The 23888-nt window shown below is 71.2% G+C and overlaps 5 protein-coding genes across 8 annotated transcripts; 3 read left to right on the top strand and 2 right to left on the bottom strand.

Annotated features, from left to right (window-relative positions):
- The first annotated feature begins 337 nt into the window (after positions 1-337).
- On the top strand, positions 338-6610 carry SERINC4 (serine incorporator 4). Its single transcript, XM_059714851.1, has 10 exons — positions 338-812; positions 843-1017; positions 1086-1165; positions 1454-1547; positions 1658-1869; positions 2185-2280; positions 2369-2492; positions 3464-3603; positions 3787-4045; positions 4158-6610. Exons 1-10 carry the CDS (start codon positions 611-613, stop codon positions 4384-4386), a joined length of 1611 nt encoding a protein of 536 aa, XP_059570834.1. The 5' UTR covers positions 338-610; the 3' UTR covers positions 4387-6610.
- A 526-nt stretch (positions 6611-7136) lies between these two features.
- LOC102569645 (ras and EF-hand domain-containing protein-like) lies at positions 7137-12252 on the top strand. 2 transcript variants are annotated; one of them, XM_059714448.1, is made up of 17 exons: positions 7137-7645; positions 7973-8122; positions 8226-8316; positions 8570-8665; positions 8935-9015; positions 9188-9303; positions 9624-9692; positions 9844-9925; positions 10177-10250; positions 10321-10486; positions 10682-10780; positions 10924-11071; positions 11148-11229; positions 11351-11465; positions 11564-11677; positions 11765-11841; positions 11978-12252. In XM_059714448.1, the coding sequence occupies exons 1-17, from the start codon at positions 7341-7343 to the stop codon at positions 12078-12080; spliced, it is 1968 nt and encodes a 655-aa protein (XP_059570431.1). In that variant the 5' UTR covers positions 7137-7340; the 3' UTR covers positions 12081-12252. The 2 variants fall into 2 exon arrangements, with proteins under 2 accessions (XP_059570431.1, XP_059570430.1); XM_059714447.1 differs by having other exon boundaries at positions 7138-7645; positions 8932-9015.
- A 925-nt stretch (positions 12253-13177) lies between these two features.
- Positions 13178-14151, bottom strand: SERF2 (small EDRK-rich factor 2). The gene is made up of 3 exons (XM_059714454.1): positions 14062-14151; positions 13470-13578; positions 13178-13386 (listed from the first exon to the last, which is right to left on the bottom strand). The coding sequence occupies exons 1-3, from the start codon at positions 14066-14068 to the stop codon at positions 13320-13322; spliced, it is 183 nt and encodes a 60-aa protein (XP_059570437.1). The 5' UTR covers positions 14069-14151; the 3' UTR covers positions 13178-13319.
- A 240-nt stretch (positions 14152-14391) lies between these two features.
- LOC109281248 (peptidyl-prolyl cis-trans isomerase FKBP8) lies at positions 14392-17277 on the bottom strand. Of its 3 annotated transcripts, none has more exons than XM_059714449.1 (7): positions 16491-17277; positions 15770-15858; positions 15458-15675; positions 15171-15349; positions 14998-15075; positions 14742-14873; positions 14392-14621 (listed from the first exon to the last, which is right to left on the bottom strand). In XM_059714449.1, exons 1-7 carry the CDS (start codon positions 17001-17003, stop codon positions 14499-14501), a joined length of 1332 nt encoding a protein of 443 aa, XP_059570432.1. In that variant the 5' UTR covers positions 17004-17277; the 3' UTR covers positions 14392-14498. The 3 variants fall into 3 exon arrangements, with proteins under 3 accessions (XP_059570432.1, XP_059570434.1, XP_059570435.1); XM_059714451.1 differs by having other exon boundaries at positions 14392-14571; XM_059714452.1 differs by lacking the exon at positions 14742-14873 and having other exon boundaries at positions 14392-14571.
- Positions 17278-18103: 826 nt separating this feature from the next.
- Positions 18104-23429, top strand: ELL3 (elongation factor for RNA polymerase II 3). The gene is made up of 12 exons (XM_059714846.1): positions 18104-18276; positions 18496-18537; positions 19275-19393; positions 19660-19823; positions 20288-20517; positions 20591-20715; positions 20859-20961; positions 21090-21336; positions 21773-21830; positions 21994-22165; positions 22253-22297; positions 22368-23429. The coding sequence occupies exons 1-12, from the start codon at positions 18142-18144 to the stop codon at positions 22473-22475; spliced, it is 1548 nt and encodes a 515-aa protein (XP_059570829.1). The 5' UTR covers positions 18104-18141; the 3' UTR covers positions 22476-23429.
- The last annotated feature ends 459 nt before the right edge of the window (positions 23430-23888 follow it).

Raw genomic sequence — 23888 nt, 5'->3', positions numbered from 1 at the left:
GCGCGGGGAAGCAAGTCTGGGGAGTCTGAGCCAATTAGCAGCTCTAATCCCTCCCGGAGCGTGTGCCCGCGAGGGGGGACGGGGGCAGCGGTGTGCGCTCCAGTCCGCGGGGCCTGGGGGAGCTGTGCCTGGGGTGGGGGCGCAGCACAGCACGGAGCAGGAGCCACGCAGCTCCAGGGCCCCACGGCGGGTCCTGGCGGGGCGGGGCGGGGCGGGGCGGGGGTCTCTGCAGCCACCATGGGCAGATGGCGAGAGGCGCCTGAGCCACCCAATCCCCTCTAATCCCCGGGGGCGGTGCTGGGCAGGGGCTGTCCTGGCACAGGGTGCATGGGCACGACCTGGGAGGCCCCGTGCCTGGCTCCTGACTCCGGCTGCAGCATGACTCCAGCCTGGGCCTCCCTGGCAGCAGTGGGCACGGGGGGACGTGGTCGGCTGTGCCCGTGCCCCAGGCTCTGCCACGCTTCGCAAGGCTGGGCTGGCTCTGTGCCCTGGCCCGTGGGCAGCCATGGGCATGATGGGGATCTCAGCCCAGGTCCAGGCACAGCCCCAGGCAGCCACGTGAGCCCCATGCTCCTCCCAGGTCAGCCGTGGCTGTGGCTGCAGACCTGGCATGAAGGCGTCCACGCAGACCCGCCTGCTCTACACGCTCTTCCACGTCCTGGCCTGCGCCGTCTGCTGCCTCCTGCTGTCCCGCACCGTCTCGGACGCCCTCAAGGACCACGTGAGCGTGGGCCGGGCCGGGGGCTGGGGCTGGCCTGGCCCCGGGGCGCTGCACCGTGCCGTGCCGCGGGGCCTGTCCCCACGCCAGAGCTGACCCGCGGCCGCATCCTGCCCACAGGTGCCTTTCTATGCCCTGCTGTGCCAGCGCCTGCCCGGGGGCGCTGACTGCGACGCGCTGGTGGGCTACGCGGCCGTCTACCGCGTCTGCTTCGGCACCGCCGGCTTCTACCTGGCCCAGGCCACCCTCCTGCTCAACGTGAGGTCCAGCCGCGACGTCCGCGCCCAGCTGCACAACGGGTGAGGCCCCCGCCAGCCCCACGGGTGCTCGGGGTGGGTCCGGGCACTAACGCTGGCGTGTGCTGCAGGTTCTGGTTCCCGAAGCTGCTGATCCTGGTCGGACTCTGCGTAGCCGCCTTCTTCATCCCTGCCGACCGCTTCCTGCCAGGTACCGGCACAGACCCGGGGTGCCAGGGGCACCAGCCCAGCCAGGGCCTGGCCCCCACCAGCCACTCGAGGCTCGACCCTTGCTGCGCCCCGAGGGCACAGCCTTCGATGCCGCCCCAGAGGCTGTGCCCCACTTCCCCCCGCCCTAAGCTGGTCCCTGCTGGGTTGGGCCAGGCCCGCGTCTCCACAAGGACCCTGCAGCCCACGGGAGGGATGTGGTGCCTGGCGTGGGGGGCGTGGGGGCTGGGCTCCAAGCAGGCGGTGGCTCCTGACGCTCCCCTGGCCACAGCCTGGCGCTACGTGGGCATCTGCGGTGGCTTTGCCTTCATCCTGCTCCAGCTGGTGCTGATCACAGCCTTCGCCCACACCTGGAACAAGAACTGGTGGGTCCCCCTCCCCTGCCAGGGCCGGGGGCTGCTCCAGCTGCCTCCCTCCAGCGTGGACTCAGGGCCCGTGTCCCCAGGGCACCGGGCTCACTGCCTCCCCTCCCCAGGCAGATGGGGGCGTCCCGGGACGGGCGCTGGGGTGCGGCGGTGCTGCTGGCCACGCTGGGCTTCTACGCCATCGCCGTCGCCGCCTTCTCCCTTCTGTACCAGCGCTACGCTCGCCCGCCCGCCCGCCCGCTGGGCGCTGCCCTGCTCGCCCTCCACGCCGGCCTCTGCGGGCTCGTGTCCCTCGTCTCCGTCTCGCCCTGCGTCCGACTCAGTGAGTGCCCGGCGCTGGCCCCCAGGCGCCTTCGGTTCTGCCGGTCCGGCTCGGAGCAGGATGGGGGTCTGGGCTGCACCTGGCGTGGCTACAGGGGGAGGAAGCGGTGGGAGCCCAGGATCAGGCCTGACCCCATGTCCGGTGCTAACTCTGGGACTGCACGTGTAGGGGCAGGCGCACCCCCCCGGCCCTGTCCTGCCCCCCAGCCCCACGCGGGAGGGCTGAGGGAAGGGAGGGCACATGGCACCCTCCAGACCAGGCCTTGGCCTTGCTGCCTGCCCACGCGGAAGGGCTGACCGGGCCTTCTGGTTGCAGAGCAGCCACGCTCCAGCCTCCTGCAGGCCTCCATCATCAGCTGCTACGTCGCCTACCTCACCTTCTCCGCGCTGTCCAGCCGCCCGCCCGAGAGAGGTCAGTCCTGCCCCCTCCCCTCCCCTCCGCCGGGCAGCGGTGCCCCCGCCGTGCCCGCACTGCCCGCTCGTCTCTCCCCGCTCTGCAGGGCTGTGCCGGGGGCAGAACCTCACCACCTACCCACCCAGCGCTGGCAGGGACGGGCAGGCCGAGGACACCACGGTCGCCGTGCTGGGCGCTGCCATCATGTACACCTGCGTTCTCCTGGCCTGGTGCGTGCGCCCTGGGGTCCGGCTCAGCCGGGCGGGCGGGAAGCAGGGGGTCCCCCAGACCCAGGGATTCACAAGGGCCCTGAAGCTGGAGAGATGGCGGTGCCCCCAAAGCAGCTGCAGGGTCTTCTCCCGGCCCTGGGTGTCCGCGGTGCAGGTCTGGCCATGGGGCAGCCCTGCTCCCTTGGGCATGGGGCATCCGGCTCACAGAGCCCTGGCTCCTGCCCTCGACAGCATGCCAGCACCAGGCGAGGCTGCGCCCAGCGTCCCAAGCTGCCTCCACTGCTTGCCCTGCACTGTCCCTCCTGCCTGCCCGCACAGTGCCCCTCTGCCCCGGGGCGCTCCCAGGGCTCCCGTGGCTGCCCCAGGGGCAGGGCAGGACGCACCAGCCAGGTCCAGCCTGGAGGGTCTGGGCCGTCAGCCGTGCCAAGGGGCGTGGGTGCGCAGTGCCCAGGCTGGTGGAATCCGGGTCAGTGCTGCGCAGAGGGTCAGCACCGGGCAGCGCAGCGGCTCCTGGCCCGTAGCGGTGTGCGGGCAGCCCCAGGGGCCAGAGCTGGGGAGCCCCGGGCCCGCGGCAGGGAGCAGGACGGCCGTGCAAGCCCCGGGCTGAGCTGGGGCAGGCGCGAGGGATGGAGAGGCCTGGACTCATGCCCTGAGCAGCCCCCGTGGGTGCAAGTGGGATGGGGACGACCCCAGCTGGCCGCGCCGGGCAGTGAACTACCCTTCACCGCAGCAGCAGGACAGAGCCACGTAGCCCCAGTGGCTGCAGCGCCAGAGATCCCCGGAGCCAGCTCAGCACCCATGGGGCAGCCGCCCAACCAGTGGCGGCCCCCGATTTTTGGTGGGCTAGGCCCACGGCCTGTTTAATTCAAATAGGCCAGCACCCATGGGAGGGTGTGGAGGGTGGGAGTGCCCCTGCGGCAGGGTAGCGAGGCCCCAGCGGGACCATGGCTTCCCTTGTGCCCGCGCTGCAGCAACGAGGCCTCCTCCCTCGCCGAGAGCTTCGGGCCCCTGTGGATGGTCAAGGTCTACAGCTTCGAGTTCAGTGTGAGTGGAGGCACCACGGCCCCCAGCCCCCCCGTGCGGCTGCATCCCACCACCCAGCCCCCCTCCCTGCAGCCCCTGCCCCTTCCCCAGGCCCAGCTTGGGGCTGGGCTGGCTCCGTGATGGGCAGGGGGCTGTGAGGGCGGTGCCCAGGTCCCGTGCAGGCCAGGCACACGCATCGCCCCTTCCCGCCTGCTGCCTCAGGCCACCTCTTTCCCTTGCAGAAACCCTCCTGCTGCTTCTGCTGCTCCAGCAAGGTGGAGGCCGAGCCCGGAAGTGGGTGCCGACGGGTGGGGGGCTGGGGCGGGAGCTGTGTGGGGCAGGGGTCTCCGGGGCGGGGCTGTAGGTGACCCTGCATTCCCACTGGGCGCAGTGCGGGCGCGTGAGCGAGCAGGGCGGCCGGGGTCCGCGGACGACGAGCAGGAGCGCGTCACCTACAGCTACGCAGCCTTGCACTTCGGCTTCTTCCTCGCCTCGCTCTACGTCATGGTGACGCTCACCAACTGGTTCAGGTGGGAGCCCCCCTGCACCAGCCCGGCTCCCGGGTCGGGGCCGGCAGGGAACACGACCGACCGGGAAGATGCCATAGCCCGGCCCTGGCCCCAGCGTCTGGTCTCTCTGCAGCTACGAGTCGGCGGCGCTGGAGACGACCTTCGTGCGCGGCAGCTGGTCGACCTTCTGGGTGAAGGTGGCCTCATGCTGGGCCTGCATCCTGCTCTACCTGTGGCTCCTCCTGGGCCCCCTGTGCCTGCCGGGCCGCCGGCGGCACCAGACATGCAGCGCCCTCCCGTACGCCGGACGACGCCGACCCCTGCCCCGGACCCTGCCCCGGCCCATCAGCGTCGCCACGTAGCCGCCTCCAGGGCTGGGCTGTCTCCTGTGCCCTCAAGGGCTCTGGCGAGGCTCGGCCCCAAAGCTGCCCGCAGCTGGGCCTGTGACTGGCGCAGTGCCGCTCTCCTGCCCGCGAGACCCGACCTGGGGCCCATGAACTGAGGAGCTGGCCTCGCATCCACACCCCAGCCCACAGTTTTGGGAGCAGGAGAGCACGGGGACCCTGGCAAGAGTCCAGCAGGGCTCTGCAGCCGCACCAGCTCCCGGGGACATGGCCACGAGGAGGGAGAGCCAGGCCCCTGGTGCCAGCTGCGGATGACGGGGCCACGTAGGCTGAGCTTCTCCTCCCTGCCCCAGCCTGAGGCTTCTCGATCACCACGTGGGCCCCAGAGCTTGGCAGGACACGGGGCGGGATGGGCCCCATTCTGCACCTCCTGCTGCCTTGGAAAACCCGCACCTGCGTCCCCTCTCTCTGGTGTTTTCTGGGACCAGGTGGGCCTGGACCTGCTGGAGGTCTATAGGGAGCGCCTGCAGGAGGGCTGCCTGGGAATGGGGGTGGAGGAGGGCCTCATGTCATAACCCTTCTGTACAAGAAGGGGGAGAGGTGGGATGTCAGAAACCGGCGCCCGATCACGCTCCTGAACTTTGGTTACAAACTAATGGCCAAAGTCTTGGCCAAGCATTTTCAGTCTGTTATAGGTACAGCGATCCATGAGGACCAGGCCTGCGCGGTGCCAGGGCAACACATCCACAAAGCCCCGATGCAGCTGCGAGATGCGCTCCGGTACCAGCGGGAGAGGGCACAGAAAGTCACCGCGCTGAACCTTGACTTGGAGAAGGCCTACAACCGGGAAGCCCATCGCTTCCTACTGGAGACACTGGAGAAGATGGGAGTCCCCGCAACTTTTGTCACCTGGATAAGGCACTGTGCACCAGCATGAGCAGCAGGGTGCTGGTGAACGGGTCCTTGGCAGCTCTGATCATGGTAGGGCTGGGCATCAGGCAGGGCTACCTGCTCTCCCCGGTCCTGTTTATCTGCGCAAGGGAATCACTAGCACAAGGACTCAGGCAGGACCCGGGCTCCGCGCTGCTGATGCTGCTACACCCCGCCCTAGTCTCCCCCCCAGAACAGGCTGTTTGCAGAATCCAGAGAACTGCGTGTTTTCTTTTGGATCTCCACGTGGGAGAAAGCGGTGAGGACCAAGCTGTACAAAGCGAAATGGTCCGGAGGCAGCGAAACGCCAGACGTCCTTCTCTTCCTGTGGGCCAAGTATATAAGCCAGGTTTGCAAACTGGCAACAGGGGTGGACCCCAAAAGAGTCAGCTTTGTTGAGTATTTTGCAGGGCAGCTGCTGTGACAGTGGCAGGGGCACACGATGACCGGGGGCCATGGTGTCCCCATGGCTCTATGAGGTCCTGAAATGCTTCCAGGAGAAATGCAAGCTGCATGATGCAACCCTGGCAAACCACCGCAAGATACGGGAGGTGGTAAGGGCAAGAGACATCATATCGCCCATGGACTTACTACCGGGGGACAGCGGCCAGGCCGTGCGGGAGCAAATCTTCTACAAGAACCTGCAGAAGGAGCACAGAGACCTGAACTGGCAGCGTCCCACCAGGCACTCTCCGTGCGGGCATGAAGAGACAGCGCGGGGCAGAGAAGTCCATCAGACTGCCCAAGACAGACCTGCTGCTGGCAGGCAGAAGTGATCGACCACCTCTTCCGGGACTGCCCGTACGCCAGGGAGGTGTGGAGGAAAGTCTGTGCGCTCTGGTTGTGACGGGTCAGAACCTTGCCCAGGGACGCGGTTCTCTACGGGCACCTGACCGAAGAGCAAGGGCCCGACAGCCCGCTTCGACTGTCCATCTCCTGCTTCACGTCCATGGAAGGCCAGGAACCTGCTCAGACACTCGGACCCCACAGCCAAGGACTGCGTTAAAACGGGGCTGAGCAAACTGTACTGGTACTACAGGAAGACAGGCGAGGACGACAGGACAGAGATGGCAGAGCTCAGCTGGTGGAGAGGGGAACAAGGGGGAGGGCAGCGACCACGCGTGAAAGCACTGGAGCAGTGATGGGGCGCGGGCGCATGGAGCAAACTTTGTAACGGGACTAAAACAGTTTAACTGGTAATGTGTGCTTTGGTCTGCCTAGTAAACTATAGTGGATCCACAGACCGGTGGTTAGAGGTACAGTTATATATAATATATATTATATATAGAGAGAAATAAATATTTTTGCAACACCCCTGCCCCCCCCCCCCAAAAAAAAAAAACCGCAAGAAACTCTTTACTTTCACGCAGCCCCGGCTTTGGGGTCATGACCTGCACCTTCTGGCCTGTGCCAGTTCCATGTCCCCAAGCCGTGGTCCCCACCACACTGCGTGGCTTGCTCCGCACTGAGCTGGGCTGAAGCTGCTCTGTGCGGGGTGAGCTTGGAGGGCACCGTAGGGCTGGGCTCCTCTCTCCGCTCCTGGCCCCAGGCTGCAGCAACCCCCAGACTCGTGCCCACGCCTCGGGCACTGGCAGGGGCAGAGGCAAGGGCAGGGGCAGGCCAGAGGCTGCAGCTGGCAGGGCAGGGGCTGGCACCAGCAAGCGGGCAGGGCGGAGGGTGCGGAGGCGGGGGGCACCTGCAGGCCCAGTCACTGCTGCCCAGGGAGATCAATGGGGGTCGTGCGCTGCACCGCCCGGCCCTCCCCCTGCCCCCGAGCGCACTCCAGCCCCGGCCCGGCCCGGCCCGGCCCGGCTCGGCTCTCACCGGGGTCCCGCAGAGCCGTTCGCTTCCGCTCCCCCTCGGTTGCGGTGTCCCGAGGCGCAGCTCAGGCCAGGCGGGGGCCCGGAGCCGGCGGCGCTGTCCCGGGAGAGCCCGTGCGAGCCCTCGGGCGGGGCGGCGCGGGGAGGCTCCTCCCGCGGGCGGGGCCGCCAGCTCGGCCCGGCAGGTGCGGTCAGGGGCCGGGGCCGGAGCTGCGGCGAGCGATGCGCTCCCCCAGGGCCGGGCGCGGGGTGGCGGCGGCGTCGGGGCCGGGACCAGGACCAGGACCAGCCTCCGCGGGCCGGGCGCGGGACATGCGCCGCGTCCCTCCCCGCAGCGCCCCGGTGCCGGTGCCGGTGCCGGTGCCGGGCAGCGACGGCGGCAGCAGCGCGCCCCGGGGCGTCCCGCCGGGCTGCGAGGCGGAGGCGGAGGCGCCGGGTGCCGGGCCGGCCCCGCTCAGCCCCGCCGAGCCCGGCCCCTGGCAGCGCCTGCGGGAGCAGCTGGGCGAGGAGCTGCGCTGGGCGGCCAGGTGCGGGGCGGCCCGGGGGCGGCGGCGGCGGCGGCGGGGGGGGAGCCCGGCCCGGCCCGGCCCGGCCGGGGGGCGGCGCGGGGCGCAGGGAGGGCGCCGGCCGGCTGCTGCCCCCTGCCCGGCCCAGGCCCCGGGCGGCGGCGGCGGCGGCGGCGGCGGCGTCCCCGTCCCCGCCCGCAGCGCAAACAGCCCTGGAATGCTGCGCCTCGCCCAGGACGGCGGGACCGCCCCGTCGGGCCGCGGGCAGGCTGGCCGGGAGGGGGTCCTCGCGGCACCGGGCTCGGCCTGCCCCGGGCCCCACTGATGCGCGCCCGCCTGTGCCTGCAGCCGGGAGCAGCTGGACGCGCTGCACCAGGAGGTGCAGGCGGGTGGGGACCCGGGGCTGCTGCGCCAGGTGGAGACACTGGTGCAGGATGTGGCCCAGGACCTGCAGGCACAGAGGCTGCGCGCCCAGGAGCTGCAGGGGCTGTTGCGCAGGTGAGTGGAGCTGAGCCAGGGCTGCTGCAGGCCAGCGAAGGCGCCTGGGTCCCAGCAAAGCCCTGGAGCAGCTGGGCAAGCCTGACCTTTGCCCCCTTCCCAGAACGGAGGTGGCGGCGTTGGCCCAGCTGGCAGAGCTGGAGGAGGAGCTGCAGCAGCAGGTGGCTGTCAGGGAGCAGCAGGTCCGGGAGGAGGTGAGTGGGGAGAGCTGTCCCTGTTCCTGCTGCAGCATCCATGGACCCAGCTGTTACCCCTCTCCAGACTCCTCTACCTTGCAGGGCTGGGGGTCCCTGCCCAGGTGCCTCCAGGACTCTGGGGGTGGAAGGAGCTGGTCCTCTCCCTGCAGCCCTGGCAAATCATGTTCTACAGCTCCCTGGCAGCCCCTGCCCCTGCTCTGCCCTGCCCTGCCCTGCTGCAGGGCTGCTTGCTGCCCTTCCCTCCCCTTAGGAGCAGCAGCTGCTGGAGCTGGCCCTGCGGGGCCTGCGGGAAAAGCACATACTGGAGGTGGCTGAGTTGCAGGACGGCCTGCACCAACTCCTGCAGGTAACGGCTGTGGGAGGGAGCAGGGCACAAGTTCCAGGGCCAGCTGCTCAGAGCTGTCCTGCCTGGGACCCCGGGGCGGGAGAGGGCTCCGGACCTTCCTGTGCAGGGCGTTGGGGCCTGCCTGAGCCCCAGAGGGAGCCCAGTGCCAGGAGGCCCCGCAGGCCTGGCACAAGCACCTGCTGTCCCCATGGCTCTGGCAGGGCCTGGTAGGGCTGGCCTGGGCATGGCTGGAGCCTGCCTGACCTACCCCATGGCCTTGTCTGCAGCAGGAGCAGCAGAGGCACTCTCAGGGCTCCAGGGAGGTGGAGGCGGCTGCACAGCTGAGGCCCCAGCTGGGGGAGCTCGCCCAGGTATGGTGGGGGGAGGCAGGCGCCGTGCAGGCTGGAGTGGGGGAGAACAGACAGCTTCAGCTCCTGGGGCCGGAGGGGCTGGGGCAGGCGAGCACAGTGGGGGGGGCCTCCCTGGGCTGCCAGGGGGAACTGGGTGCTGGGCACCACCCTGACCTGCTCTGCATCTGGGCAGGAGAACAAGCAGCTGCGCCTGGATCTGCGGGAGGCTGATACTAGCGCCACACTGCTGCAGGCCGAGCTGGACCGCCTGCGCCAGGAACTCGCCGACCAGATCCGCCAGCACCAGAGGTGGGGGCTGAATGGGGACCATCCCTGTCCACAGGCCTGCACCCTCTCCTGCCCATGTCCCGGGCTGCAGCCACACCGTGGCTGCCACGGGCACAGGTTACTGCTGTGCTGTAGCCTGTAGCATCTCATGAGCAGGGGCTACCCTGGGGCTCTGCGCTCACACCGTCCCCGGTCCACTCTGACTGACCTTGCACGAGTTGACCTGTACGCAGAGGTGCGGCAGCCTCTGCTCCCCCAGACGTAGCCATGTGGGCCCAGGCCAGAGGGGCCCAGGTGTGCGCAGTGGTAACCGGTGCTGCCTGGCCCCCACCCACCCACAGAGAGAAGGCCATGCTGCAGGAAATGATGGAGGAGAGCCTGGCATTCACCAGCCGCATCGAGATGCTGCAGTACGTGCGGGGCAGTCGTGCTGTCTGGCTATTCAGGGCTGGGCCAGGGGAGCTCCCTGCAGCTCTGCTGGCTGCGGGGGGCTCTCACAGTGCTCCAGTGGCCCTTGCTCCTGGGTGGGTCTGATGGTGTACCCCTCTCCCCCCCCCGCAGAGCAGCCAACCGGAGCCTGCGTGACAGCAACGGAGCCCTGCGCTCGGCCCTGCAGCTCAGCTCGGAGGACAGCCCCCGGGGGGTGAGTGACCAACTTGGGCTGTCATGTCCGTGTGGGTTGGCAGCCCGGGAACGGTGAGGGGAGGCTGCTGGCGCTCGCAGGGTGCGGGTAGGGTGCTGGAGGCCAGGCCCTGGCAGGCACCCCCCTATCTGCATGTTGGGGGCTGCAGGCTGGGATGTGCCTGGTGGGAAGCGAGGTTCCTGCTCTAGCCCCCAGCACGGGGTGGGGTAGGGAAGGCCCTGGGGTGCTGATATCTCCTTTGCCCCACACAGCCCCTGTCTCCCGCCTGGCGGAGCCGGCCTGGCAGCCCCCAGGCCCCGGGCTCCCCGGTGGTGACCTACAGCAGGTGAGTGGCAGGTATGGGGTGGGGGTGGGGGCCTGTCCTGTGGTCCGCTCATTGCTGTGCCCTGGTGCAGGTACCGCGGGGACAACGACTCGTTCCACCAGTTTCCGGCTGTGGCGCGCTGGGCTGACCGGTACCTGGGCCGTGGCAGCTCAGGGCTCCCTCGACAGCGCAGCGCAGCCTCCAGCTCCGAAGGAGACTCGTCCCTCAGTGACTCGGGCAGCGAGAGCTCAGAGGAGGTGATGGGGTGGGCGGGGGTCCCATCTGGCACCGGGTGGGGTGGGCACTGCAGGTCCCCCAGCGCCGTCCTGTCCGCCCTTGCTCTGCTCTGTGGTGGAAGGAGGTGCCGTGAGGACCAGGGCTCGGAGGCTGGAGGAATGGGCAGAGGGTCAGTGGGGCATTGGGGCAACTTGTTTGTGCTCCTCCCCCCATAGGTGCCCAGCCCCCTCCCAGAGCAGGGGGCTGATGCGGAAGGACCTCGGGGTCCTGGGGGGCGCTCCAGCAAGAGGAAGCTCCCTGCCTTCACTCCCAAGGTAAGCAGGGCACCCGGAGCTCTACCCCTGTGGTGCGAGCCACCTGGTTGTGGCCAGGGCAGCTCTGGGAGGCCAGGTAGCCCCAGGGACGGAGGGGGGAGGGCTATCCTGTAGCTGACTCTCTCCTCCTTCCCCTCCATCAGAAGCAGGAGGCAGAGCCCATGGAGCAGCCCCCGTCCCCTGGCCCCATCTACCGCCTGGTGCTGGCGGGAGATGCGGGTGCAGGGAAGTCCAGCTTTCTGCTGCGTCTCTGCACAAACGAGTTCAGGGGAGACATCCCCACCACACTAGGTACTGGGGGCCGTGCCAGGCAGGGGCTGCAGAGCGGGGCAGGGCACGGACGGCCCGTGACCATCTCTCCTGCCAGGGGTGGACTTCCACATGAAGCGGCTGCTGGTGGACGGGGAGCGCACCACGCTGCAGATCTGGGACACGGCCGGCCAGGAGAGGTGAGCGTGCGCGGGGCACCGCAGCATCACCATGAGCACGTGTCGGTTGGGGCAGCGGGTCTGGACAGGGCTGCAGGGGAGGAGGCACTGCCTGGTCCCAGCGGCTGTGTTTGCCCCCCAGGTTCCGCAGCATCGCCACCTCCTACTTCCGCAAGGCCCACGGCGTGCTGCTCATGTACGATGTCACCTCCGAGAGCAGCTTCCTCAACGTCCGCCAGTGGATCGACGACATCCAGGTACCGGGGGACCGGGTGGGGCTATCCTTGAGCCCCCGCCCAGGCTCTGGCGGTGTGGCACAAGGCCTCAGGGTACTGACGGTGCCGTATTCCCACAGCAGGCCACGGAGAGGCCCGTCCCGCTCATGCTGCTGGGGAACAAGGTCGACCTGCGCGCAGAGCTGCCGGAGACGGCAGGGGTGCACCCGACTCATGGCGAGCGGCTGGCCCTGGTGTGTGTGTGGCCAGAGGCTGGGCTGGGCCTGCCCACTCGTGGCCATCTGTAACGTGTGCCCCTCCCCTCCCATCCCACCCCACAGGCCTACAACGCCCTTTTCTGTGAGACCAGTGCCAAGGACGGCACCAACGTGGTGGAGGCCGTGCTGCACCTGGCCAGGTGAGAGCCTGTTGCTGCTGGAGGGCTGCTGCACCATCCCCAACCTGCCCGTATCGCGGGCAGGGAGTGCCTGGGCAGCGGACGGTGCAGTTGCCGGCCTTGGCCATACTAAGATCCATGCCCGTTGGCTCTGCAGGGAGGTGAAGAGGATGGTGGACCCCAGCGAAGGGGGTGGAGCTGTGGCAGACCTGCGTATCCCAGGCACTGGAGCTGCTCCGTTCAGCTGCTGCCGGACCTAGGGCAGGACAGTGAGGCGAGGCCTGGCCTGGCAGCTGGCTGCAGCACCCCCCCTCAGAGCCCCGGGAGGGGGTGGCCCTGGCCTTGTCTGCAGGCGGAGGAAGCGGAGCCGACTGCTGGAGGCCGGCTCAGGGGGCCAGGCCTGGTCTTGAAAATAAAGGTTTATAGCAGCTGCCCGTTCTGTGCTCTGTGCAGGCGGGGGCTGCCCCCACCCAGCCTCCAGGACCCTGCCCCTGGCTGTGTCCTTCCCACTGCCGGCACGGCTCAAGAGCGCAGCAGGATCCAGCGCGCTGGGGCCAGGCTGCTGCTGCTCCGGCCCCATCTCCCTGCACGGGGTCCTGGAACCTGTGCGCAGGGCTACTGCCACAGTTCCTTTGCTGCCGAGTCCTGCCACTGCTGCGCCACAGGCGCCGGCTCTGCCGTGTGCTCCCTCGCAGCCAACTGCTGCCCCCAGGATCGTGCCCTTAGCCCTCAGGTCCCTGCAGGACTGTCCTTTCGTGCCCCAATCCCGGATGCTCCTGGGCACTGCAGCTGAAGGCGAGGCCCAGCTCCTCTCCTCTCCTCTCCGCCAGCTCCAAGGTGGGATCCAGCCCTGGGCTTGAGCCAGCATGGCTATGGCTGAGCTCCCAGATCCTCCTTCCCTGGTCACAAGTGGGGATGAGCACCTGCTGCGCACAGCACCCCTGCCCGGCCCAGCCCCGTTGTGCCTGTGCTCACTGCACAGCGTGGCCCCTGCCCGCCTCTGCCACCGCGTGGGCAGCACGCCGGGGCCCTGGGCACGGATGCCCACCCGTGACCTCGTCCTTCCAGCTCCGCACGGCTGGGCCTGATGGTCGATGCTGCCCCACACAGCGCCCTGGGCCCAGCTCTTGTCCCACAAGGAGCCCTAGCGCCGTGTGGCACGGGCCGGCCTTGCTCTGCTCCATGACCAGGCACCGCTGTGGGGCTCGGGGAGGAGCAGGGCAGTCCAGCACCCCTGGGCCGCTCCTGAGGCCGGGCTGCCTGGAGCTTCAGGGCAGGGTCGAGGCCCGGGGCGGGCCAGCGAGCGCGGTGGCGGCAGGACCGGCCGAGCCAGGGCAAGAATCTGTGCTGCCAGGAATCCAAAAGCTACTTTAATAGAGCGGGGCGCAGCGGGGCGGGGATGCGGCCGCGGCCCGGCAGCAGGCTCGGGGCCGGGGCGACGCCATCGGGGCTGCGGGCTGCGTCCTCCCGGCAGCGCGGGTCAGCGGGGCCGGTCCCGGCTACTTGGGGCCCTCGTCCTTCTTCCCCTCCGCCTTCTTCTGCTTCTGCTGCATGATCTCCGAGTCCCTGCGGGAGACGCCCGTTACCGCCGGGCCGGGCCGGGCCGCGCCGCCCCAGGGCCCGCCCGCCCACCCCGGACCCGCCCCCACCTCTGCTTGCGGGCGGCGGCCGAGAGCCCGTCGTCCCGCCGCTTGCCCTTCACGTGGTCGGTCTGCTTCTTCAGGTTCTTCTGCCGCGCCAGCTCGCGCTGGTTCCCGCCTGCAACGACCGGCACCCGCCCGCCCCGGTTATAGCGCCCGCCCCGCCCCAGCGCGGCCCCGCCCAGCCCCGCCTATAGCGCCCCCCCCCCCCCCGCTCCAGAGCGGCACCGCCCAGGGCAGCCCCCCCCCCCGCTGCAGCCCCAGGCCTCGCCCAGTTATAGCGCAGGCCCCGGTGCAGTCCCGGTTCTAGCCCGCCCCGGTTATAGCGCCCGCCCCGCTCCAGCGCGGCACAGCCCAGCCCCGTTTATAGCGCCCCCGGACCGCTCCAGCGCGGCACAGCCCAGGGCAGCCCCCCCCCCAGGGTGCAGCCCCAGTTACAGCGCCCCCCCCCGGCACAGCCCAAACCAACCCAGCCCAGCCCCCGAGCCCGCCCCGGTTATAGCGCCCTCTCCGCCCTAGTTGTAGCGCGGCGCAGCCCAGGGCAGCCCCCCCCGCCCGGTGCGGCCCCGGCCCCGGCCCCGGCCCCCCCGCCGGCTCTCACGCGTCATGGCCGCGAGCGCTCGGGGCCACGTCCGCCCGCCCCGCCCGGTCACCCCCGCGCGCCCCGCCCCCCGCCGACCATTGGCTCCGCCTGCCGCCGCCCGCTCCTCATTGGCTGCGGGCTTCGCCCGTCCCCCGGCGCCACGCCCCCCGAGGTACAGCCTCCTGCCCCGGGCTTCCCCTGGGGGCGGGGCCTGCGCCTCCTGCATCACTGCCCCGCCCGGGCCTGCGCGGGGAGATTCCCGGGGGTGCGGGGCCCGGGGCGAGGGGCCCGGGCTCTGCGGTGGGGGTTCCCGGGCGGGGGCAGGGGACGGCGCAGTCACGACGCAGCTCAGCCGCAGCCTCAGCCTTTATTTCCACTGTGCCGCCCCCCGTCGGTGCCGGCCCCCCCGGGCACGGGCGGGGGCCGTGCTGCCCCGCGGCCTCAGCTGCGCGCGCTCAGGAGGAGGGAGGTGACGGTGCTGCCCACGGCCACGGCCAGGGCCCCGCAGAGCAGCTTCCAGGGCGTGACCTGGGGGCGAGAGGAGGCGGCTCAGCGCCCGGGCCGGGCGGCGGGGCGGCCTGCGGGGAGGAGGGGGCCGTGAGCTCCGCGCCGGGCCGGCTCCTCGCTCGTGGCCCGCCCGCGGCCCGGCCCCGACGGGAGCGACCGGCCGGGCAGAGCGCCCACCCCGCCCCACGCACCCACGTGCCGCGGCTCCCGGCCGCCTTCAGCGGGTCGTCTCGGCGGCGCAGCACGTCCAGGGCGCGGGGGGCGCGGGGCTCCGGCTGCCCGCTCTGCCGTCGGGCCAGCTTGGAGAGCTCCGCGTGCACCGCCTGCTGCGGACACCGCCGTTAGCCGGGCGCGCCCGCCCTTCCCCAGGCCTCTTGCCCCGCGGGGCCTCGGCTCCCTGGGCCCCCGCCGGCCCGCCCGTCCCTGCCCCCCGGCCCAGCCGCGGACCCGGGTGGTCGGCTCCAGCTGCAGCGCTCGCTTCAGCACGCCCATGGCCTCCTGGTCCTGTCCCCGCTCCGACAGCAGCTGCCGAGGAAAGGGCGGTCAGGACGGCGCAGACCTGAGGCCGCGGCGCCGGGCGGCTCTGCCCCCCGCCCCGTCCCGCCCCGCCCGGGCCGCACCTTGCCTTTCCGGTACAGCGCCTTGACGTTGTCGGGGTCGAGGCGCAGCACCGCGTCGCAGGACGCCAGCACCTCCTCGAAGAGCTGCAGCTTGAGCTGGGCGGCCGCGCAGTTGTTAAGACACTTGACGCGGTGCTGGCGCAGCTCCTCCTCCTCCTCCTCCTCGGGGCTGGCAGGGCCTGGGAACGGGCCCGGGCGCTCAGCCCCGCACGCCCGCGGCCGGGCCCCGCGCCCAGCCCCGGCCCCGGCCCCGGCCCGCGCCCCCGAGGGCCCGGCGCCCGCCTCACCCGGGCCCGGCGCGTCGAGGATGCGCAGCGCCAGGCGGTAGGAGCGCAGCGCCCGCTCGTACTCCTCCCGCTCGAAGTGGAAGTTCCCGCGCTCCCGCTTCTGGCTGCCCAGGCCCAGGCGCTGCCCCGGCGGCAGCGGCCCCGCGCTGGGGCTCTCGCGGGCCAGCAGCAGCGTCACCTCGTAGAGCAGCAAGGCGTCGGCGGGGATGTCGGGCTCTCTGCGCGGGAGAGGCACAGCTCGCTCAGGCCCGGGGCTGAGCCCCAGGCAGCCGCGCCCCGCTCCTGCGCCCCGGGCTGCTCTTGCTGCCGCACCTGCCCAGGCGGCCGTAGGCGTACTGGAAGCTGGCGAGGAAGAAGGACACTTCTCCGAGCTGCATGGACGGGACCCCCAGCTCCAGCGCCTGGGGACAGGAGAGCGGCAGGCGTCACCGCGGCCGCAGGCAGCGCTGCCCGCCGGCTGCACGGGGATTACGGCTCAGCGGCGAAAGCCACTTACAGGCCCCGGCTGAGCCCCGCCATCTGTGCGCCGGCGCCCGGGGAGGGGACGGGAGGGGAGGGGAGGGGGCAGCGGCTGCTCCAGGGCCATGGGCTGGGCTTGCTGCTCCAGGCGCTGTCCCGGGGAGCCGGCGGCTCCCGGCCGAGGAGCCCACAGGCAGCGCGGACCAGGGACTCTCCCAGTAGCTCCCACGTGCCCACCCCTGCAGCAGCCTCAGCCCCTTCCTGCAGAGCCCTGGGCCGGGCCGGGCTGGGCCGAGCCGCGGGCCGTGGGAAGGGTCAGGCCGGGCTGCGACCTGCACAGGAGCTGCCGTCGGGGCTCGGTCTGCTCCGAGCGGGGCAGAGCGGGACCGTGCCCGACGGCGCAGCCCTGGGTTTGCGCAGGCCCTGCCCCAGCGGGGCGGCACGGCACGGCACGGCACGGCACGGCCGTCCGGCAGGACGCGGAGCAGAGCGGCAGGCAGCCCTGGGGGCCGGGGCCAGGTGTCCCAGCACGGGCACATGCCGAGCCCAGCACCCCCGGCCCCATCCTGCAGACCTGCACGACGTCGCCCTGGCCCAGGGTGAAGCGCAGCGCGGGGTCCTTCTCCACCAGGCTCCCGTCCTCCAGGACGCCCAGCAGCTTCACCGTCACCTCCTGGCCCGGGCAGGGGCGGGTGGACTCGCCGCGGCCCTGCTGCACCACCCGCTTCCTCAGGAGCTTGTCGTCTGCGCAAGCAAGTGGAGGGTCAGCGCTGCCCGCCACGGCTCCCACAGCCGGGCGTGAAGCCGCCCCGCCAGGCAAGAGGGTCCTGGCCGCAGACTGCTCCTGGCGAGTTGTCTGTCGGGAGGCCGGGACAGAGCTTACAGCTCCCCAGTGCCGGCCCCGAGCCAGCCGGGTCCTGCCTGCAGGCGGCTCTGGCGGGACCCGGCCCAGCGCCCCATCTGCAGGTCCCGGGGGCGGAGGTGGTGGCCAAGCGGGGTGGCAGGGACCTCCCCAGGTCAGGTCCGGTCCAAGCCCTGCCTGAGGCAGGGTCAGCCCAGACTCATTCAAACTACATACAACGACCATCAGCCCCGACCGGCCCCAGGCATCGCCCTGCCCCGGGATACAGGGGGGCCGCGGTGCCGGCGTCCTGCTGCTGCCAGGGGGACCGTGGACGCTGCAGAGTCCAGGCCGAGCCCGTGCCCCGCTGCAGAGGAAAGGGAAACCTCCCAGTCCGGACTAATGTGACCAGGGAGGAAAATTCCCTTCCTGCCCCAGTGCAGCGTGGGGCTGAGCCTGAGCGCAGGGGCGAGACCCTCCAGCCAGGACCTGCGGGTTGGTCCCAGAAGGAGCATTGGCCCAGCCCGTCCCCGTCCCCAGCCTGGGCTGCAGCAGCACCCGGCGCCTCTGAGCGGGCTGCAAAAGGGAGCGGGTCCCGGGCAGCCCCGTCCCCCCAAGCCCGCGGGCCCCAGGCTTCGCCCCCCGCCCGGCCCGGCCCGGCCCGGGCCCGCCCGCCTCACCCGTGAGGTCGGCCCAGTCCGGCGCGTCGAGCAGCGCGTGGAAGCCGCCGTGCTGCGGGCCCTGCAGGCGCTCGAGCTCCCGGTAGAAGCTCGGCTCCTCGTCCCGGGCCGAGACGGCCGTGATGGTGCTGGGGGGCAGCGCGAAGCGCACGGTCCGGCCCCGCCGCGCCCCGCTCCCCGCCACCCGGGGCTGGGGGTCGGCGCCGCCGCCCTGCGCCCCTTCCCCGTCCTGCTCGCCGCGGCCCGACGCCGGGGGGCTCCGCGGGGGCCCCGGCATCCTGCTCCGGCCCCGGGCGCTCCCGGCACCAGCTGAGCGCTCGGCTAATCCCCCCGCCCCGCCCGCCCGCCCGGGCGATTAGCGCCCCCGCGCCAGCTGCCCCGGGTAAATCCCCTGGCTGGAAGCCCGGAGCTGCGGCCGCGCCGCCTACGCCGGGGCCGGGGCTGCGGGTCAGCCGGGCCGGGAGATGGCTCCGACGGCGCCGCCCGGTGCACTGGGGGCCCGGCCCGGAGCAGCGTTGGCCGACGCCAGGGCTCCGTGGGGCCGCAGCAGAGCCCCCGGCCCGGCCCGGCCCGGCCCGGATCGGGACCGCCTGGCGGCACGTGGCGCCGGCCCCGCGGCCGCCCCCTGCCGGGCAGGTGCGGGCAAGCGCGGGCGGGGCGCGAGAGGCCGCCCCCGCCGCGCCCGGCGTCCCGCACTCGACGCCATGCCGTGGCCGCGGGCGGAGCTGTGCGGCCGCCTGTCGTACCGGGCCGGCCCGCGGGGTCCCCGCCTCAGCCTCCTGCACCTCCGGCTCAGCGACTCGGCGCTGCGGGCGCTGCGGGCCTGCCAGCGCCTGCGGGTCAGTGCTGCCGGGACCCCGGACAGCGCCTTCCGGGGCCGGGCGGGGCGGACTGGGGTGTAGGGCCGGGAGGGGCAGGCGGACCGGTTTGCGGGGATGGGGGTGGACCGGCGTAGGGACGGGCGGGGCAGGTGGACCGGGGTCGGGCGAAACGGGCTGCGGGGACGGGCGGGGTGCGGTGCGGGTCCCTTAACGGCGCCTCCCTGTGTCCTCCGGCAGGGCTCGGCCCAGCCCGTCATCTCTTTCCAGGGGAGCCAGGGGGTAAGTGCCCGCGGGCTCGGGCTGGAGGCGAGGGTCCAGCCCTGCTCGGGTCCCAGGCACGGGGGCAGCGGGGCCGGGAGTGCTCGGACACGCTGTCCGGCTGGGCCAGGACGCGGTGCCGGCGGCTGCGCGGGGCGGGGCGGGGCGGGGCGGGGGCCGCGCTGTGCCTGGGGCCGGGGCCGGGGCCGGGGCCGGGGCGGGGGCCGGGGCCTGGGGCGCTCCGCACCGCAGCTGCGCCCCGCTCGCTAACTAGCCCTCGGGGGGGATCCCCCCGGCTTTGCTGCCCGCGCTAACGAGCCCCGGGCGGCGGTGCCAGGGCAGAGCTGCCGGGCTGCCCGCGCCCGGGCCCGGCTCCTGCCTCGCCCGGGGCCGGCCTCATGTCCTCCGGCCGGGACGAGGTGGCCGGGGCCGCTGGCTCCTGTGCTGCTGCAGCCGGCGCCGCGGTGCCCCTTGGATCGGCTCCCCGGAGAAGCGGCAGGTGCTGAAGCTGCCCGCAGCCCCCGGGGCCTCCGTGCGCCAGGCAATTAGAGCAGAGCCGCTGGGGCCCCTTGTCTGTAAACACGGGGGCCGCCGAGCCCGCGCCCTCCCCGGGGAGCGCGGAGCTGTGCACCGGGCGGGGGAGCAGCCAGCTCGGGTGGGGTGGCCGGGGCCGGGGCCGGGGCCGGGGCCGGGGCCGGGGCCGGGCCGCGCCGGGCCGAGCTGCTGCCCCTGACACCGCAGCGCGCTCCCTTGGGCAGTACCTGAAGATCCCGTGTGCCCTGGGCGGAGACGTGCGGCTCTTCGCCTTCTACCTGTCCCGCTACAGCAAGGACAAGCCCCAGGCCAGCTTCGAGTGCGTGCGGCAGTACGTCTCCAGGTGGGTGGCAGCCTGCAGGGACCCCGCGAGCCGGCCCGTGGCCCCTCCCGGGCAGCTGCCCGGCAGACCCCCGAGGGGCTGGAGAGGGGCGGCGAGCAGGGAGGACGGCACGGGCCAGGAGGAGCAGCTCTCTGGCCCCTGCCCGCGCCCTGCCAGGAAGCGCCGAGCAGCAGGTCGGCAGGGCCTGGGGGAGAGGCGGGGAGCGGGGCGGGGGCGCGGGCGTCCCGGCCCGGATCGGGCCCAGCGGGTCGCTTTTCTGCTCTCAGGCTGGGCCAGAACCAGCTGGACTGCGTGGGCAGCATCCAGGAGAAGGTCACGGTCTGCACCACCGACGACGCGTGCCAGTTGGCGCGGGCGCGTGCACCCCAGGCAGGGAAGGAGTCGTGGAGCCGAGCAGCCATCGAGATCTCACCCGCGGCCCACAGCCAGGGTAGGGGGGGCTGGCGTGGCGGCAGGGCTGGGAAGAGTCAGGCGGCCGCCTGCTCCCCTGGGGAGGGCCCAGGGGCACCGGGTCCCTGCTAGGCAGCGGCTGCCCCAGGAGAGCAGGGGCTGCGGGCTTGGGAGCTGGGACCTCATGCTGGTGTAGTTGCCTGGTGACTGTCCCCCTGGACCTGCCTGACCCACGGAGGCGGCTGGGGGTACTGCCAGGTGCGGGGCAGAGCCAGCCAGGTGGGCAGGCAGGGCTGGAGCCAGGAGGCCAAGGGGGCCATGGCCAGCAGGAGAGGTCAGAGGTCCCAAGCTGTGCGTTGGCTGTGATGAGTGTGCCAGGCCTCCACTCGGCTTGGCTGGAGGGAGCAGGTGCCCTAGGGCTGGCAGGGCTGTGGTGCAGCTGTAGGCAGCTGCGGAGCACCCAGGGCTCGGCGGTGACAGCTGTGTGTCCCCACACCCTTGCAGGGAAATGTGTCACCCTCCCGAAGCAGCTGGGTGCCAGCCCCCCCCCAGCACTGTGCCTTGTTGGGAGCAGGCAAGGCAGCCCCCCAACGATGGACCCCCAGGCACTGGCCAGGTACTTGGTGCAGCTCCTGGCGCCACGGCCCCAGCACAAGCATGAGCTCCTGGCACGGCTGGAGAGGACACGGGGCAGCCTGCAGAATGGGGCGCAGTTGCTGGCAGTGCTGGAGCAGGCAAGTGGGGGCTCATTGGGGAGGGGGCTCTGCCCCAGGTGCAGCGCGGCTGACCCTGCTGCCCGGCCTGCAGGTGGCACAGCCAGAGCCCGGCGGGCACAGGTACCGCCTGCGGGAGGAGCTGCTGGGGCAGGTGCAGGAGGACTGGCCTGGCTACACGCCGGCGGAGCGGCAGCTCCTCGCCCAGCTGCTGCACAGGTACCGGGGCCAGCACCTGCAGGCTGGCTGGAGTGGGGCCGGTTGCTTCCAGGGCACAGAAGGGTTAAGCTAAAGGCAGCTGTGGCCCCAGCTGTGCCCCCCCCCCCACCCCTCCTGTCCTGCTCTTTTCTCCCCTGCTCTAGGAAACAGGAGCTTGGGGCCTGGGCCGGACCCTCCCTGGTGCCTCGGCAGGAGGGTGCAGAGACCCCAGCCCAGCAGAACACGGGCAAGAAGCCATGGGGCATGGTGAGCACAGCAGGGAGGACAGGCCCCGGTGGGGGCTGTGGTGTAGGGATGGACCCACTGCGCTGTGTCCCAGCGGAGCAGGCCTGGCAGCATTTAGGGAAGCACTGAGCTGGGCTCTGGTCTTTCAGAAGCGCCTGGCCCTGCCGGCCTCCTGCCGCCCACCACAGCTCAAGAGAGCCCGAGTGGCTGAGGCCTCCCTGGAGTCATGCCCTGGCAGCCTGCAGGAGCCCAGGCCGGAGCCTGCGAGGGCCCAGCCACAGCCGGAGCAGCCCTCGCGGCCCAGCACACCCGGGGAGACCTCGAGCTCCGAGGAGGCCAGTGAGGACTGGGAGGAGGGGACGCTGTGCCTGGAGCAGGACCTGGCGGTGCTGGGAGGTGAGTGGCTGCATCCCAGGGGCAGGCAGCCAGGGCAATAGGAGGACAGTGTTGGAAGGAACCTGGGCTGGGCTCCAGGCAGGGACCTCCCGCAGGGGAAGCCTTGGGCCGCCCAGGCTGGTCCCCCTTGCGCCCTGGGGGAAGGTGCCGGGGCCTATGCAGGTGGGTGCTGGGGGTGTGGACAGGGGCCCCCAGGGGCCTCAGGTTTTGCACCTGCTTTGTCACCCCCAAGGCCTTTGCGAGACTCCATGCTGGCAGCAGCAGACCCGGGCAAGACAGGGTGCCTGGGGCAAGCTCCAGCCGTGCAGCTTGTGGGGCTCAGCCCAGGGGGTGGGTGTCCCTGGGGATCCCAGCCCGCCACCAGCCCTCCTGGCTGTGCAAGGAGGGCAGGGACCCATGCGCAGGGCTCTGGCCTGACGCTCTCCTCTCACCCCAGACCGCGGACTCAGGGCGGGCAGCCCAGCCACCTTCGCAGAGATCCCGGATTACTGCCAGTGAGTGCAGCTGCAGGGGACAGGGAGTGGCACTGCCAGCCCCAATGTCAGGTCAATCCCACATACCTGGAGAAGCAGCAGGCCAGTCCCTCCCCTCCCCACCTCCAATACCGGTGCCAGCTGGGGGCCTGGGCAAGCCACTCCCTGCCCTCCCCTGGTGCAGGAAGTTTGGGGCTATCCGGTCAGCAGAGCAGTGCCGCGCCTACACTGAGGCCTTCAGCGCTGACTACGCCGAGTACCGCTACCTGCACACCCGTATTGGCAATGTCAGCCGCCACTTTGGCCAGCTGGGTGCCCACATCAAGACACTGCAGCGTGGCACGGCCGAGCACAAGGTGAGTGAGGGGCAGCTGGGGGGGCAGGATGGGGGGGATGTGACTGCACCCAGCACCGCTGAGCGGCCGCTCCTGCCTGTGTTGCAGGCGGCGGAGGACAGGGTCGTGCAGGAGTACCGGCGCTTCAAGAGGGTAAGGATGGGCAGGGCGAGGAGAGGGCAGGGCAGGGCCTTGGCAGTGCTGACTTGCGCATCCCCCACAGACCTACCCTGGCTACAGGAAGGAGAAGGACCGCTGCGAGTACCTGCACCGCAAGCTCTCCCACATCAAGGGCCTAATCCTGCAGTTTGAGGAGGGCCACAGCCCCTAAGGATAGCTGGGCTGGGGGACACAGAGGCTGTGCCCCCTCCCCCAGCAGTGGAAGAGTGTACCCTGACTTCCAGGCTTGGGGGATGGGAGAGGGGATATAGTGTTGTAGCCACAGCTCTGCAGCCTCGTGCCCCGTACAGCCGTGGGAGCAGGCTGGGGCAGGAGCTGCTGGAGGACAGCGATGCTGCCCTGCCTGCCCCCCTGCAGCCCCAGGCCACCGGGGTCTGCTCCAGGCTGGGGTGGTGGCCATCCCTACCCAGAGCAATGCTAGGGGCACCAACCCAGCCTGCTGCTCCTTGCTCATGCTCCTGGGCAGTAGGGGCTGCCAGCCAGGCCTCCTCCCCCCAAGTGCAGCCCCACTCTGGTGCTAGTGCTGGCAACCAGCAGGGCAGTGCCTGGGTGCAGACACCAGTGCCTGGAGAGGAGCCTGCTTCCCACAGCCAGCAACCTCCAGGCCCCAGCCCCAACCTCAGGCACCTCTGCTCTTGGCTTGGACTGGAGGGAAGCTGTAGGGTCCCTCCATGCCTGGGGCAGCAGCAGCAGCAGGTTCCCATGGGCATCATGCCTCCTGCCACTGCTTCAGGCACCAGCCTGTGGCTGAGGACCCTGGGCTGCTGCTCTGCTCCAGACCCCAAAGGGGGCCCAGGCTTCCAGTCCAGGGAAGGCACCTATCACACCCGGGCGCAGGTTAGTTTCTGGCACTAGGGCACAGATTCCCAGCCAGCAGCAGAAACCCAGAAGCAGCCACTCCACCTCAGCACCTAGCCAAGCCTGGCGCTGCGCACCTACGGCAGGGGGCAGCAGCACCGCAGCCGCGGGCTCCTGGGCGCATGCCCAGGACTGGCTGGGAACAGAGCGAGCCTGGGTGATCTGGGCAGGAACAAGGTGCAAGCACTATGCACACACATGCATGTATCCAGGAAGCCTCTAGCAGCAATAAACAGTCTGTGCCCTATGGAGCCACTGAGCAGGTTACTGGGAGAGGGTGGGGAGACAAGGACAAGGACACGGACTGCAGCAGCAGGGAGGTGCGCCACAGCTGCAGCTGGAGCCCACTTTAAGGCCTTGTGCGCATGGCAGCTTTACCCAGTAAGCCAAGCTGTCTCCCATCGCCACCCTCACCACAGCAGTGAGGCTGCTTTCCAGCTTGGGGCAGGCTGTGACCTCTGCTTGGCCCAGAAAGGCTGGCAGCCAGCCCGCATGGGGTACAGCTCCACTCGCACCTCCCACAGCAGCAGGTACTGTGGTCCTGCCCCTGGCTGAGACCTCCTGTCTGCAAGGCATCAAGGCTGGGTGAGCTGTAGCCTCAGGCCTGGGGCTGCCAGAGGAACCCAGCCACTGAACAGAGAGCAGCTATGGTGCTGGTCCCAGGGGCCAGGGTCTGCAGTGCTGTGCTTCTGCCCCTCACCTAGGC

The sequence above is a fragment of the Alligator mississippiensis genome, chromosome 11 (assembly GCF_030867095.1).
Source record: "Alligator mississippiensis isolate rAllMis1 chromosome 11, rAllMis1, whole genome shotgun sequence".
Taxonomy (NCBI): Eukaryota; Metazoa; Chordata; order Crocodylia; family Alligatoridae; genus Alligator; species Alligator mississippiensis.
Note: the sequence above shows the minus strand (reverse complement) of the source record. Positions and strands in the feature narration are given on the sequence as shown.

What these genes read in the sequence shown, in the direction of transcription:
- LOC102569645 (XM_059714447.1), top strand. Translation starts at nt 7,341, where the DNA reads ATGCGCTCCCCCAGGGCCGGGCGCGGGGTGGCGGCGGCGTCGGGGCCG. An exon ending in CCGGTGGTGACCTACAGCAG is followed by an intron (nt 10,251 to 10,320) that starts GTGAGTGGCAGG and finishes GCCCTGGTGCAG; the next exon opens with GTACCGCGGGGACAACGACT. An exon ending in TCCCTGCCTTCACTCCCAAG is followed by an intron (nt 10,781 to 10,923) that starts GTAAGCAGGGCA and finishes CCCCTCCATCAG; the next exon opens with AAGCAGGAGGCAGAGCCCAT.
- ELL3 (XM_059714846.1), top strand. Translation starts at nt 18,142, where the DNA reads ATGCCGTGGCCGCGGGCGGAGCTGTGCGGCCGCCTGTCGTACCGGGCC. An exon ending in CTCGCCCAGCTGCTGCACAG is followed by an intron (nt 20,716 to 20,858) that starts GTACCGGGGCCA and finishes CCCCTGCTCTAG; the next exon opens with GAAACAGGAGCTTGGGGCCT. An exon ending in GAGATCCCGGATTACTGCCA is followed by an intron (nt 21,831 to 21,993) that starts GTGAGTGCAGCT and finishes CCCCTGGTGCAG; the next exon opens with GAAGTTTGGGGCTATCCGGT.
- SERF2 (XM_059714454.1), bottom strand. An exon ending in GCCGCCGCCCGCAAGCAGAG is followed by an intron (nt 13,387 to 13,469) that starts GTGGGGGCGGGT and finishes CGTCTCCCGCAG; the next exon opens with GGACTCGGAGATCATGCAGC.
- SERINC4 (XM_059714851.1), top strand. Translation starts at nt 611, where the DNA reads ATGAAGGCGTCCACGCAGACCCGCCTGCTCTACACGCTCTTCCACGTC. An exon ending in CGCGCCCAGCTGCACAACGG is followed by an intron (nt 1,018 to 1,085) that starts GTGAGGCCCCCG and finishes CGTGTGCTGCAG; the next exon opens with GTTCTGGTTCCCGAAGCTGC. An exon ending in TGCCGACCGCTTCCTGCCAG is followed by an intron (nt 1,166 to 1,453) that starts GTACCGGCACAG and finishes CCCTGGCCACAG; the next exon opens with CCTGGCGCTACGTGGGCATC.
- LOC109281248 (XM_059714449.1), bottom strand. Translation starts at nt 17,003, where the DNA reads ATGGTCGTTGTATGTAGTTTGAATGAGTCTGGGCTGACCCTGCCTCAG. An exon ending in GCCAGGGCGACGTCGTGCAG is followed by an intron (nt 15,859 to 16,490) that starts GTCTGCAGGATG and finishes TCCTGTCCCCAG; the next exon opens with GCGCTGGAGCTGGGGGTCCC. An exon ending in GCCTACGGCCGCCTGGGCAG is followed by an intron (nt 15,676 to 15,769) that starts GTGCGGCAGCAA and finishes TCTCCCGCGCAG; the next exon opens with AGAGCCCGACATCCCCGCCG.